The following is a 13,533-nucleotide window of genomic DNA, read 5'->3' on the forward strand; positions in this document are numbered from 1 at the left end:
AACCTTTTTTCCCCATCTGTCCAGTGCCCTTGAATCTCTGTCAGAGGGGGTAGGATTTTTTGCTGTTGAGGCCTTAACTCCCTTTGGACCCTGTGAAACAGTTTCAGGATCAGCAGCAGGGTTTCTAAATAAAAATGTATGCGAGTCAGGGACCCTGTAATATCTGTCAGGCTTACTGGGAGCTGGAGGTAAGGAGTCAGGGGACAAGCTCGACTCCGAAAACATCATCCACAATGTCTGTCTAACACAGGGGGAATGGCTAAAGGCCTGTGCTGAGGAAGAAGGAAATCCCTGAGCCTCTTTTTTGATTCTGAGAAGCCTTGACTCTCCCAGTGAAAATGCTCCCTCAAGGTATGCAAGGTTTCTCCAAATGAATAATCCTCAGGAGGAGATGCAGATGGAATAGACTCCCCAGCATCAGAATCCTCATAGGGAAGTATAGATAATTCCTGATCAGAAGAGGAATCAAAAGAAAGAGAAACCTGATCTGAAGACTCAATCACTGTCTTGCCTAGGCCTTTTATCAGGAGGGGGATGGGTACCCCTGATCAAGGTAATAAGGTCTTCAGCCATTTTGATCATCTGTTTTTTAGGCATACAGGCCTGTGCACGTGGCTCATGCGTCATTTTTTTAGTTTTAGAAGTTGCTTTTGTCTTTGGTTTTGCAGCTGTCGGTTTGATAAACAAATGTTCAGGTCTGAACACACCTTCAGAAGCTGGTGCCTGCTCAGCGGCTCCGGACCCATCCAAGGGAGATACATCTGTCAGTCCAATACCTTGAGTATCTTACCGGACTCCACATGGGTGTCGGTAGAGGCCTGCAACTCGAAGGTAGCGGGTATCAGGGGCTGCGAAAGCGCCTCACTGAGTACCGGTGAACCAGCGACTAGCTTAAGAGAAGCTTCGTCGTCAGTTTTGGATCTTGACTGCCTTTCTCTGTCCTTTTCTTTGCATTTTTTATATACTCCGGTAGTCGGATTGCTATCCGACGACATTTCTGGGTAGTTAAATCTTTTTCCAAAATACTTTGATGCAAAAGTATACAGACGCTTAATAGTGCGTTGGTTAAATCTAGCACAAAACCGACAGCCAGGCATATTGCGATCAGGGCCTAGGCAAGGAATATAGTATAAATGGAAATCCTTATGAGGTATTTGCTTCCCACAAGTAATACAATTATTAACTTTTTCTGACATCGGTAAAAAGCAAGAAAAAAGGTTTCCCCAACGGGGTACTTAGCTTTAGTGAAGACTTTGGTTCTGGAACTCAAAATCGAATACTTCAGTAGTCTCCTGACCGGCACTTGCGAAATGCTTCTGCTTCGGGCACCGCGTCGCAAGAAAGACTAAAGAAAATGGCATCTGCTGCATGTTTTATACCCCTGATGACCTGACGTCATGGAAGAGGAGACAGCAACCGAAGCAGGACCCAAGACTTTGGAATTCAAGCCAACTGAGGGCAACCTGCCAGCAGATTACCCAAATGTAATGACTGCAACAGTGATGCATGAAGAACATCCATCAAATGGGGTGTTTGTGAAGGTGGACTTAAAAGGCTCCGCAAAATTACACAAGCGCATCCAGGAGTGGCGCCTAAGGGCAACTCCTGAACCCGCTGCTCTGCTCGCTCCATCAGCCGCATGGGAAATAAGCAACATGGAGGAGTTAACTACTGAATTTAGGGTGGACAACTGAGCACAGATCCTATCAGGAACTCCCTCAGGACAAGCACCCTGTACGGAATCTCCTAACTCCTTGAAAAGATCCTTCTGCAACCTCGTGAAATGGGTAAGACAGTTCAGAGATCGAAGTGTGAAAGCCGCTGAACTAAATACACTCTTCCCAAATCTGTCTGTCGAGACTCCTTGTTTGGTGGCTGAACAGAGGAAGTTGTCTCCGCCAATTCCTTCTTTGTGGCCGCCACCACCACCATGGCATCTATGGGAATGCCCTTAGACAAGAATTCTTTTCCAGGAGGGGCAGACAGGAACTTATTTGATCTTTAGGAACTGGCTCCACGGCATCGGGAGTATCCCACACCTTCCGACTAACCAGATCCATTAGCTCATCGAAAGGTGGAGACACTCAAGAGGCAGAGGGTTGAGACCCAAAAACCTTCAGGTACACAGACTACTCATCAGAAGGGGTGACAGTGGGCCAGTTGCACCTCTGTTTAAGGATCTCCAGGATGTCCACAAAGGAGACATCATCAGAGGACAACTTGGGGGACCCTTCAGACTCCTCGAGGTCAGTGTCCGATGTCAGAGACTCATCCTGGGAGTCAATATGCCTCCTCTTGCATACCCTCTTCCGAGGAGGATCCTTGAAAGGACCTTCTGGAGAGGCCCCGGAAGAGTGGGGGCCAGCAGCCGGTGGCTCCTGAGGCTGCGGGTCTCTGCTGTCTCTGGAGAGAGTAGGTACTGAGACTGAAGTGGGAGCCCTGGGGGGGAAGAGTGCTTGTACCACTGGCAGGGGCTGCAGATGACAGCACACCCATCACCTCAAAAGCCGACCTCTCCGGCTCCAAAGACCCTCCCCGCTCCGAAGAGACAAAGGATGGTGCCGGAGCCTGAGCCATCGGCTCCGAGAGATGCAGGGTCAGAGTTCACCCTGGCAGAAGCACTGAGAGGAAGGCTCGGAACCGACGAAGATCGATTTAAACCCTCCCCATCGGCGTCCCCGGAAATGGACGGAGCCGAGCGTGTCGGAGCCAAACTCTGCTCCAATGCAACAGCAAGGGGAGCCGGAACCAAGGGTTCCTCCATTGGTAACAAGCACTCTGGCTCTGAAAAGCCAACAGGGCTCGGAGGAGGAATCACGGATGAGGGCAAAACTGGTTTGAGTGGCTCCGGAGCTGATTGGGTCGGAGCTAACAAAAATTTAGGCAGAGCAGATGACTTCAGGAGTCTCAGTACTACCCTATCCACATCGTCTTCCGATAGACTCCTGGAAGATCTGGAAGATAAAGTTGGGGATCTCGACCTAGCAGGCACTGGAGATTTGATCAGCAAGGAGACCGGTAGGGATTCTACAGACCGGCTCCGAGCAGAAGAGTCAACTATTTCCAAAGGTTCAGCAGTCGGCACCGAAGCACCTGTGACAGACTCTGAAACCATAGTGATCTCCTTCGGCTCTGAAGACTGAGGAGTTGATGAGACAGATTTTGTTAATTTGGAAGGAGGCTCCAAAACACCAGCTGGTGCCGGAGAAGGCCTTTTTGAACCTTTTGATACGAGATCTAGCTGCCTCAAAATATTTTACTTGGAGGATCAAAGACATTTTTTTTTCTCAAAAAATTTTTATTTTTCAAATATATTTGAATGAATTCCATAGTATTTATACATAACATCTTAAATAACTATGTACACTACTTACATTAGCCTGACACTATAACAGATCTTAATGTATACAGTTACTTCATAAGTATGTCCACTCCATTATGAGTGTCTGATCAATTAGTGTATAGCGTCAATCAACAATAAGACTTTTCCCCAAGGGTTGTTAATAAATGGCTTTGGATAAATTCTTAGTTCTTTAGTTATAATTTCCAATAATGTTGTGGTCTTCAGTAGGCTGTAGAAGTCTTCCAAAGTTGGTACTGTGTTTGTATTCCGTCTTGTTATACACTCCCTTGAAAATGTAAGTATAGTCCATACTAGATACATGTTTGACCTATTCAAATGAGGACCTTCGTTCACATTTAATAATTCAAGAGCTTTAGTTAAATAAAATGATTCATTAAATAAAGCTTGTAGAAAGTTATTAATACCATTCCAAAATGGTTTAATTTTGACACAATCAAAGAAAATGTGGTTCCAATCTGCATTGTGCTCACATCTCCAACATATTCCTTTTATGGAAGAACTAATTTTGCTGATTCTGTCTGGGGTTAAGAATGCTCTGTGCAAGCATTTCTAATTAAAAGCTTTCCAATATTGTGTAAAGGATGTATATTTCATCGATAAGATATTGGTTTTCTTTAGTTAACTGTATTGAGTGTCCTTTTTGTTATACATTTCCAATATGAGGTTTTGGGTGTTGTTTTATAGTTTATCAATAATTTTGTAAAATTTTGAAATACTGTTTCCCATGTCAAAGTCATTATATATGACTTCATATATGTATTTCGTAAGTTTAGGTATTTCTTTAAATGAAGAATTGTTAATTATTCTACTTAAATCTTGCAAATATGATAGAATACTCTGTAAAGTTAGCCAGTCCTGTTGTGAAATTTTGTATGTTGTTTTTATTACTTGCATATCTAAAACTTTTAGTTCTTTGATACATTGGAGCCAACAAACAAATCCTTTCTGTTCCCAGGAATTAATAATTTCTCTATATATTTTATGTGGAAAGTTCTTTGTGACTATAAATGGTGTTAAAAGATCAAACCAGATTTTTAAATCTATATTTGCATTAATAATTTTCCTAAATGAGTCAATGTAATAATTAATCATACGAGTTTTTGTGGGTTTAGTAAGGCTATATTGCATACTAATACATATGTGCCATGGCAAATTGTTTTTATCTGCTATTTGAATTTTTTTGTAAATCAAATTAATTTATTGATATTACAGTTAGCAATTCTTTCCAATTTGCAGAGTAATGTGGACTTATCCAATCTGATTATTTTAGATATTGATGGTTTTATATATGTTTCTATATCAGGAAAGTTTAATCCTCCCTGTTTCCATGGTCTGATATGATGTATTAAAGCTATTCTGTTTCTTTTGGGAAGCCATAAAAATTTTATTAGCCATGAATTTATTTCTTTAAGTATATTCCTTCTGGTAACAGTTGTATTGCTCTGTTGCATGTCTTGTGCTATTTTATATATATGTTCCTTAACTATTGGCATAACAATTGTTGTCGTATCTTCAAAATTTCTTAGGTATGTTCTCATACTTTTAAACAGGGTACTTCTCCTTTGCTATGTTCGGAAAGTTTTGGGGATGCATCCCGTACAGCAGCTCAAAAAGGGAAATTCCTGCTGAAACTTGGGGCATTTTTCTTACAGCACAAAGGAAGTAGAGAAGTAGCTAAACACAGCTCTTACCATCTGGTTCTATGCTTTTTAACAGCAGAGATGCAAATTTTATTAAACAATCCACTAACCCATTAGTTTGACGGTGGTACACTGAAATTGTTAAATGTTTTATGTTAAAACAGTGGCAAAGCTAGTGCATTATCCTGGAAGTTTATGAGGTTCTCCTGGGCTTTTGATGATCCCCTACCTGAGAGAAAAGAAACACTAGTGTTTTGGTTAACGATTTAGCACTGTGTTTTTTTTTTGTAAGGGGTATTGATTCAGGAAACGTAGCTGCATAGTCATTAATGACTAAAATGTTTTGGTAGCCAGATCTAGACTTAGTCATAGATCTTGTCAATTGGCAACCTGCTCAAATGAAATTTCAGTAACAGGCACAAGAGTTACAAAATGTTTTAGACTAACAGCTGATGCAGTTTTTCTTTCTTGTCACTGCTTAGCCTAACTGTAAATCATTCTTTAACTCAAATTATGGGATTGAGCCAATCCACTCATTGGTTTTGCCTTCTATTCTGGTTACATTTCTCTAGTTCTCCCCAATGCAGTCTGCCCATTATGCTTTCTTAAAAAATGTCATTGCTTAGCTGCAAATCTGCTAAGTTAGGAACATTTTCATTAGTACAGTGACATGAAGTAGGGGGAATAGTATATTCACCTTTTTCTTATCCAAAATCTGCTCAACACCAATAATATTAATTTTGTAATATCTGATAAACTCAGGCTGCTTTAGCTAGTTACTTGCAAACTTAAATCCATTTGAAACAACTCTTCAACAAAGCCTCATGAGGAAACTGCTTAACACCAATAATATCAGCCAAGCTCCTCGTGGTCTTGCAGAGTGGTGCTAGCAGCAGAGGGACGAAAAAGAGTGACTGCTACCCGATTAAGTATTTCTTTGCTACCTTTACATTAGCGACTGCATTTTCTCGCCAAAAAGCGAGTTTGTAACTGCTGTAATACCTAAATAAGCTTGTTATTGCATTTTTTGCTTACCTGCACTTTAAAGCCATTGTTTGTTGTTTGATTTAACTGTTAAGGCTGCCCACTCAAGTGCGCTAGCCTGTGCAAAGCATTTACTGTGTTTTTCTGCCTCTGATACTGTCCTAAAAAAAAAAAAAGAAAAAAAAAATATATATCTTTGTTTTCCCACCTTTACTGTACTAGAATAGTCCTGAATTCAGGTTTTGCTGCATTCCGGACTTCAGTACAAGTTCCTGTGTTGCCCATATCCTTACTTGGATAGGAGGAAGCTTCTCTGTTCACCAGTGAGAGTGGGGAGCTTTGAGCAGCCTATCTGTCCCTGGAGGAGTGGTCTCAGCCCAGTAACTAATTGTTTATTGGCCGTTTTGGGCCATTTCCTAGCTCTTTCAAGTCCCCTGCTTTAAAACCCGCTTTGGCGCGGCTTTGCGCATAGCGCAGCATCAGACAGCGCCGCTTAAACGGGTTTAAACTATTTCCGGGTCCACAAAGTCTGCTCTTCACTTTTTCCCTTAGAACTGCTCTAAATCTCAAAATAAGCACTCTATTTTCTTTCTAAAGCCCGGCACTTGCTCATGTAAGTAATCTTACAGGTAAACACTAATAAACTTAAGCACTACACCCTCTTATACTTCTTTTAAGTACTTGCTCCCTATTGGTCCTTTCTGATCAGTCAATAAGTAGTTCCCTATACTTTTCAGGCATGTCCAAAGGCTAGTTTTGGGTTTACTCCCCAGTCCAGCTGGTGAATCTGGAAATCTTGAGGCAATGTTACAAGTGCCTTACGTACACAGGCCACCTTCTCCTCCTCCCAACAAGCTCAAACATATCTGAGAGATGCAACTATATAGCCAAACTGGAGGCTGAGCTCTCTCAACCCAGTACTGGCACAGCCGGTCAGGAGGAAAAGGTAACCACACACACCACAAATCCAGTTTCACACCGACCCATCGCATCAGCAAACCAAACACATAAACACAAAAAACATACTTGGAGGCTCTAAACAAAAATCTGCCTAAGCAGCAGATACCTCCAAAGCAGACATCCAAGCAACCCCCACCATGCAACAATACCCACGTAACACATAACCCAAAGTCAGTGTGCCACACAGTCACAGCCCTTAAGGCTAAACAACACACCGAATACACTTGTAATAGGTGACTCTATTGTCAGACACACTGACGTCCCACTCACCAGACTGAATAAGGAGAAGGTCACTGTAAGCTGCCTGTTGGGTGCCAGGATCCACCACATAACACACACACACTCAGGTCACTAACTCCATCATTGTCCATGCTGGTGTGAATGACCTGAGACGTACCTCCCTGGACTACATGAAAAGTGACAGAGGAGCTCTCTGATCATGTAGTCCAGGCCAGTATGACCCTGACCTTGAGTAGCATCTTGCCCTCACCAAGAATGATGCCACAGTATAAAGACAAAATGATCAATTTTAACAATTGGCTAAAGTATTGGTGTCATTCAAAGGGGATCCAGTGTCGGTCAGCCTGGGATGACTTGCTCGACAAGCCACGCTGCTTCGCGAGGGACGGCTTGCACCTGTCACCCCTGGGTTTTTGAATACTAGCAAAGGCTCTTGCCTTCCCCATAGTGCCTTTTTTAGGCAAGGCTCAAAAAACAAACCCACCTCCATAGACAACACAAAGAAAAAAAAACTAAGGGTAATGCTGCTCAACGCCAGAAGTCTAAACCTCAAGATGCACGCACTCGAGACTCTCCTCAGTATGGAGAATATCGATATCTGTGCAGTAACAGAAACTTGGTTCAAGGCTCCTGAAAGCACCCCAGCACTACCAGGTTATACTTCATACCATGCTTTTCGGCCACAAAACTCAGACCGAACCATAAAAGGATGGGAGTATCCATATACATCAAATATACCTACACCTTCATGTTAGTGGCACTGCACGAAGCATCAGAGACCATCTATGTGCAACTAACAGTGGGCAAAACTGCCTTTCAGTTTGTAGCCTGCTACAGGCCACCCTCCCAAACACAGGAACCCCACTCGGCTTTCCTGAGAACACTGGAAAATATGAAGGTCTCTCCAAACACCATTATATTGGGTGACTTCAACTACCCAAACATTGACTGGGAAAACTGCTCAAGCCCAAACACCCTCACCCAACGTAACCTAGAATTTATAAACTCAAATGTTATGGAACAACTGGTCACCACTCCCACAAGAGGGGAAAACATATTGGACCTGGTCATCACCAACATAGGGTCTCTATGTTCCACACCAGAGATATACCCCACATTGGTAAGATCAGACCATAAATTAATCTCACTGGACATCCATATTCCGTCCCCACCCCCAGCCAAGAAAACCACGGTGAAGAACTTCTCAAAAGCAAACTTCACACTTCTCAAAACCGAGGTGGAATCCTTCAAAGGCCCCGGGCCAGTGGAAACTACGGTCCAAAATGCAGAATCCTTTACAAAAGCATTCTATGGACACCTACAGGAATGCATGGAGCATGTTATCCCAAATAAAACCAAGACTCACTCCTCCAAAGGCAGGAGACCTGTCTGGTGGACCCCGGCCATAAATAAGCTATATAACAGAAGGAAGAAGCTACTACATGATAGAGCAAAATCCCAAAAAGGGAAGGCATCTCTGATCAGTACTAGCAAGAAACTACGATCCCTCATAAAATCATCTAAGGCCAGCTTCGAAAGAAAAATTGCACAAGACACTAAGGATAATCACAATGCCTTCTTTAGTTATGTCAGGAACCTGGGAGGCAACTCCCAGATATGCTCTGAGTTAGTGCAAAATGACAAAAAATACACTGAACCCACAGACATTGCCAACATCCTGGCAGAAAGGTTCAGTGCAAACTCCCCCCCCCTTCCCCTTCAGAAGAGCAAATGTCTATCCCAACAGAATGTAGCCTCCCTGTGATCACAGATGCACAGGTGAGAGCTGCCCTCTCCAAAACAAAAAAACACAGCATCAATGGGACCAGACGGTGTCCCGGGCTGCGTCTTACATGAGCTCCAAGAAGAACTAAACCCTCACATAAAGACACTGTTCAATCTCAGCCTTACTATAGGATATGTACCCAAGGAATGGCGTACAGCAACAGTGGTCCCAATCCACAAAGGTGGTGCCACAACAGACCCCGGAAACTATAGCCCTATAAGCCTGACCAGCCTGGTCTGCAAGGCTATGGAGTGTATAATCATGGAAATCATAAATAAGGACATTGGGAACCTCCGGACACTGGATCCTACCCAATTCGGCTTTGTTAAGGGCAGATCTTGCCTCTTGAACCTGGTCGACTTCTTTGAAACTGTTACCAAAGCCATACATGAAGGGAAGGTAGTCCACACAGCCTACCTGGACCTCGCAAAAGCCTTCGACACAATACCCCACTCAGGAATCATAAATAAGCTCACCAGCTTAAATATCAACCCCTATGTCACAAGATGGGTTGCAAACTGACTCAGGGATAGAACCCACATGGTCAGAATTGCAGGTGCCATGTCAGACTCTAAACCAGTTACAAGTGGCGTCCCACAAGGCTCAGTCCTGGGACCTCTCTTGTTCAGTATATATTTCTCCGAGGTACAGGCTAACACGGGTGGACTATGGCTGACAAAGTTTGCAGATGACTGCAAACTGGTTGCCATAATCGACTCTCTGGCTGACACGAGCATCCTCCAAAAGGGTCTCACAGAGACAGATAACTGGTGCCAGAGCCATGGCCTAAAGCTAAATGCCAAAAAGTGCATTGTCATCCCCTCTGGGAAAAACAAAGTGCCCACAAATTACCACATAGGTGGTAATCCATTAAGTATGGAAGAAGTAATTAGGGACTTGGGGACCCAAGTAGACAGTAATCTCTCCTTTGACAATCACGTTGCCAAAGTAGTTAGAAAGACCTTCTATATAGCCCACCTTATCACGAAAGGGTTCACATCTAGATCAAGAGAGGTCATTGTGCCCCTCTACTCATCACTTATCAGGCCCATAATTGAATACAATGCCCCATTTGGGATGTACCTTACCAGACACCTGCAGCAACTGGAAAGACCCCAAAAGTACCTCACCAAGAGGATCAAGGGACTCAAACAGATGCCCTATGCACTTCGGCTAAAGAAACTCCAGCGCTACTCAGTTGCGTGCCGCCTACTCAGAGGCGATCTGTGTCCGACGTATAAAGTCATGTCCAATCCAGAATTAATGGACATGCTCCACCTCAAAAAATCCAAATCCCTTAGAGCTACACGCTCCAGGGACTTGAACCTCAGCACAGAAATAAATAGGACATGCTGGAGGGACAGATTCATATCCCAGAGGCTCCCCTCACTCTGGAACAAAATCCCAATCCATGTTAGGCAGAGCCCGTCACTGACCATATTCAAGAGAAATCTTGACAAGTGGATGGGAGACCGTAAGTTTACCCCTGGGATCTCTTTTGTGTCCTTGCTAGACAGAGGTACAGTAAACTAACCTTAATATGACTACCTTCTGTGACCTACTATACAGAGGCACAGTCAACTAATCTAAAAGGGTGGCGAAAGCCAAACACACCCTGGCTAGGCTTATAAGTGCCCTAGGGCAGATAGCCTAGTATCAACCTATGAACCTATGAAACAACAGCACAAGCTCTCAGCAATAAAACTTCAGGATCACAAGTTAAAAGCAAAGAAACAAAAACAAGAAACAATTGCGAGTCCAATACTGAACTTGAATCATCTTGGCTTACAGGTTTTATAAGCAGAAATAAATTAGGTGAGTATTAAGTTGAAGGGACTTACTAAAATATAGAGGAAAAGTTCATTTCCCTCCATAAGGCAGCAAATTCTTCATATCTCACACTGTCAGTCTTCTGGAAACGACACAACAAAGTTTCACAATCAGACTTCAGACCAGTGGTGAAAGCCATAATAAGCTGCTATCCTGCTGCGACAAAGAAGCAGAAAAACAGAATTAAAGCAGAATGTAATAGCCATTTAATTGTGAACAAATGCAAAAATACAACTATGAAATTCATTGATAATTTTGTACACAATATATACAGAATTTAAGTCATTGTTGTGTGGTAACAAAGACAACACAGAATGTGCGTACTAAGCCATTTGTTAAACTTAATGTGTGATGGACTGGGAATGTTATTGAAGTACAGAAGTCTACTTTTCTGGGCAGACTAATACCATAACATTTTTAAGTGCAGTTTTGGAGTAACACAATATAGAAGCAAATCTGTTCAAACCCAGGTCTCTGCCTCTGCAGTCCTTCACCATAAGTCTGCTACTGGTACACAGCAGGTATGTCCAGACAGAAAGTATGAAACTGCAGACTTATTCACATTTGATGTCTGGGACAATCCAAACGAGCAGAGCCTACTTTCACAGGAGGTATGGAAAGAAAAGCTCCACAACAAAAACATGAAATGAGGAAAAATAACTATAAATGAAGTCATTTATATAAGTGTGTGCACTTCTGTATATGTGTGTCTGTCTGTCTGTTTACAGTGGTATGTTGCAGTCATTATAGATGAGGAGACATAGGTTTATAGATTAGTATGAGGCTAACTGCCCTTGTGGGCCATTTTAAGCCTATCCAATTTGCCCATGTGAGAATCAAACCCTGCACCTTGCGTCTGTAAGGCAGATACCTTAACTGTTATGCCAACCTTCCACCAAACAGAACATACATTTTATCTACACTTCTCTACCAGGCATCATGCTTCAGGCATACACCAGTCAGCTTCTCACTAAGCACATTCTTTTACTATGGACTAGTAAATAAAGGCTTTTCTTCAAACTTTTAAAGCTCATATATAAAGCAATTTTTAAATTTAGGACATCAACATTAGTTACAGCACATCCTTCTTTTTCTTTTAAAGCTGCTTCTCACTCATCAGGCAGAAATGTATGTAAGCAAGATGACCATAAGTCTTCAAACTTCAGAGACAGACTCCCAAATGCACCGTACATTCCAGAAATCTCTCCACTTAAAGGCCTTGATTCTGGACTCTGCTCCTACTTGCACAACTCAACTCAGCTCAGCCAGTCTCCCATTGCCATCTCATGAGGACCTCTTCCTCATATCATATATATTCAGAGTTTGCCTTATAGTATTGTCTCTACAGACAGCAAAAGACTGCCTGCTTTTTACACCACCCTGTCTCTACTTTGGGCATGCTCTATTATATAATACATAAAGAATAAACACAAATAAATGTCATGTATAACATACACTTTTACATATATGTACACATGCACATATACATTTTGTGTGTGTGTATGTGCGTGTATATATATTTATTAAATACACACACACACAGACACACCTATTCCTTTAAGTGGAACAGACAGAATGTCAACAGCAAAACACTGACATGCTACTGTGAATGCTCCAAGGATCAACCTAATTCAGGAAGATAAAATACACAACTTTTACAGGAGGCAAATCCTCCTGCACCCCCAAGTGTGGGCTGTGCACCTGACCCCCTGCTAATTATATACACTAACTCAGAGATTGCACAATGTCCCAGGGTAAGGGCATACCTCCTACCTGGAGAATGTCAATCTCATTTATAGGTTCATAGGTTCATACTAGGCTATCTGCCCTAGGGCATTTATAAGCCTAGCCAGAGTGTGTTTGGCTTTCGTCACCCATTTTAAATTAATTTTGCTATGCCTTTTTTTGAGGTTAGTATACTGTGCCTCTGTCTAACAGTGACACAGAAGTGATAGCCGGGGTAAACCTACGATCTCCCATCCACTCATCAAGATTCCTCTTGAAGAGAGTCAATGTGGGACTCTGCCTAACCTGGACTGGGATTTTATTCCAGAGTGAAGGGAGCCTCTGGGTTATGAATCTGTCCCTCCAGCATGTCCTATTTATTTCAGTGCTGAGGTTCAAGTCTCTCGAGCGCATAGCTCAATGGGATTTGGATTTTCTGAGGTGCAGCATGTCCATTAATTCGGGTTGGACATGGCTTTATCGTCAGGCACAGATCGCCTCTGAACAGGCGGTATGCCACTGAGTAGAGCTGGAGTTTCTTTAACCGGGCAGCATATGGCATCTGTTTGAGCCCTTTGATCCTCTTGGTGAGGTACTTTTGGGGTCTTTCCAGTTGCTGCAGGTGTCTGGTAAGGTACATCCCAAAAGGGGCATTGTACTCAATTATGGGCCTGGATGAGGGATGAGTAAAGAGGTACGATGACCTCACCTGATCTAGATGTGAATCCCTTCATGATTAGGTGGGCTATATAAAATGTTTTTCTAACCACTTTGGCCACGTGGTTGTCAAATGAGAGATTGCTATCAACTTGGGTCCCCAGGTCCCTAATGACTTCTTCTGTACTTAATGGATTACCACCTATGTGGTAATTTGTGGGCACTTTGTTTTTGCCAAAGGGGATGACTATACACTTTTTGGCGTTTAGCTTGAGGCCATGGCTCTGGCACCAGTTGTCTGTTTCTATGAGGCCCTTTTGGAAGATGCTTGTGTCGGCTGGAGAGTT

General features: G+C 42.8%; 2 protein-coding genes across 2 annotated transcripts in view; both read right to left on the reverse strand.

The window, feature by feature from the left end:
* The window catches only part of SNAPC1 (small nuclear RNA activating complex polypeptide 1), a 588,252-nt gene extending 577,296 nt beyond the window's left edge, over positions 1-10,956 (reverse strand). Inside the window, exon 1 of the mRNA XM_044074493.1 lies at positions 10,816-10,956. Coding sequence (XP_043930428.1) covers positions 10,816-10,943 — 128 coding nt within the window. The 5' untranslated portion in view covers positions 10,944-10,956. The remainder of the gene's footprint in view (positions 1-10,815) is intronic.
* HIF1A (hypoxia inducible factor 1 subunit alpha) overlaps positions 1-13,533 on the reverse strand; it is a 1,533,321-nt gene that overhangs the window by 98,395 nt on the left and 1,421,393 nt on the right. The gene's annotated exons all lie outside the window — the stretch shown is intronic.

This window comes from Protopterus annectens, chromosome 6.part0 (assembly GCF_019279795.1).
Source record: "Protopterus annectens isolate FY-2018-M chromosome 6.part0, PAN1.0, whole genome shotgun sequence".
NCBI classification, from domain to species: domain Eukaryota; kingdom Metazoa; phylum Chordata; order Ceratodontiformes; family Protopteridae; genus Protopterus; species Protopterus annectens.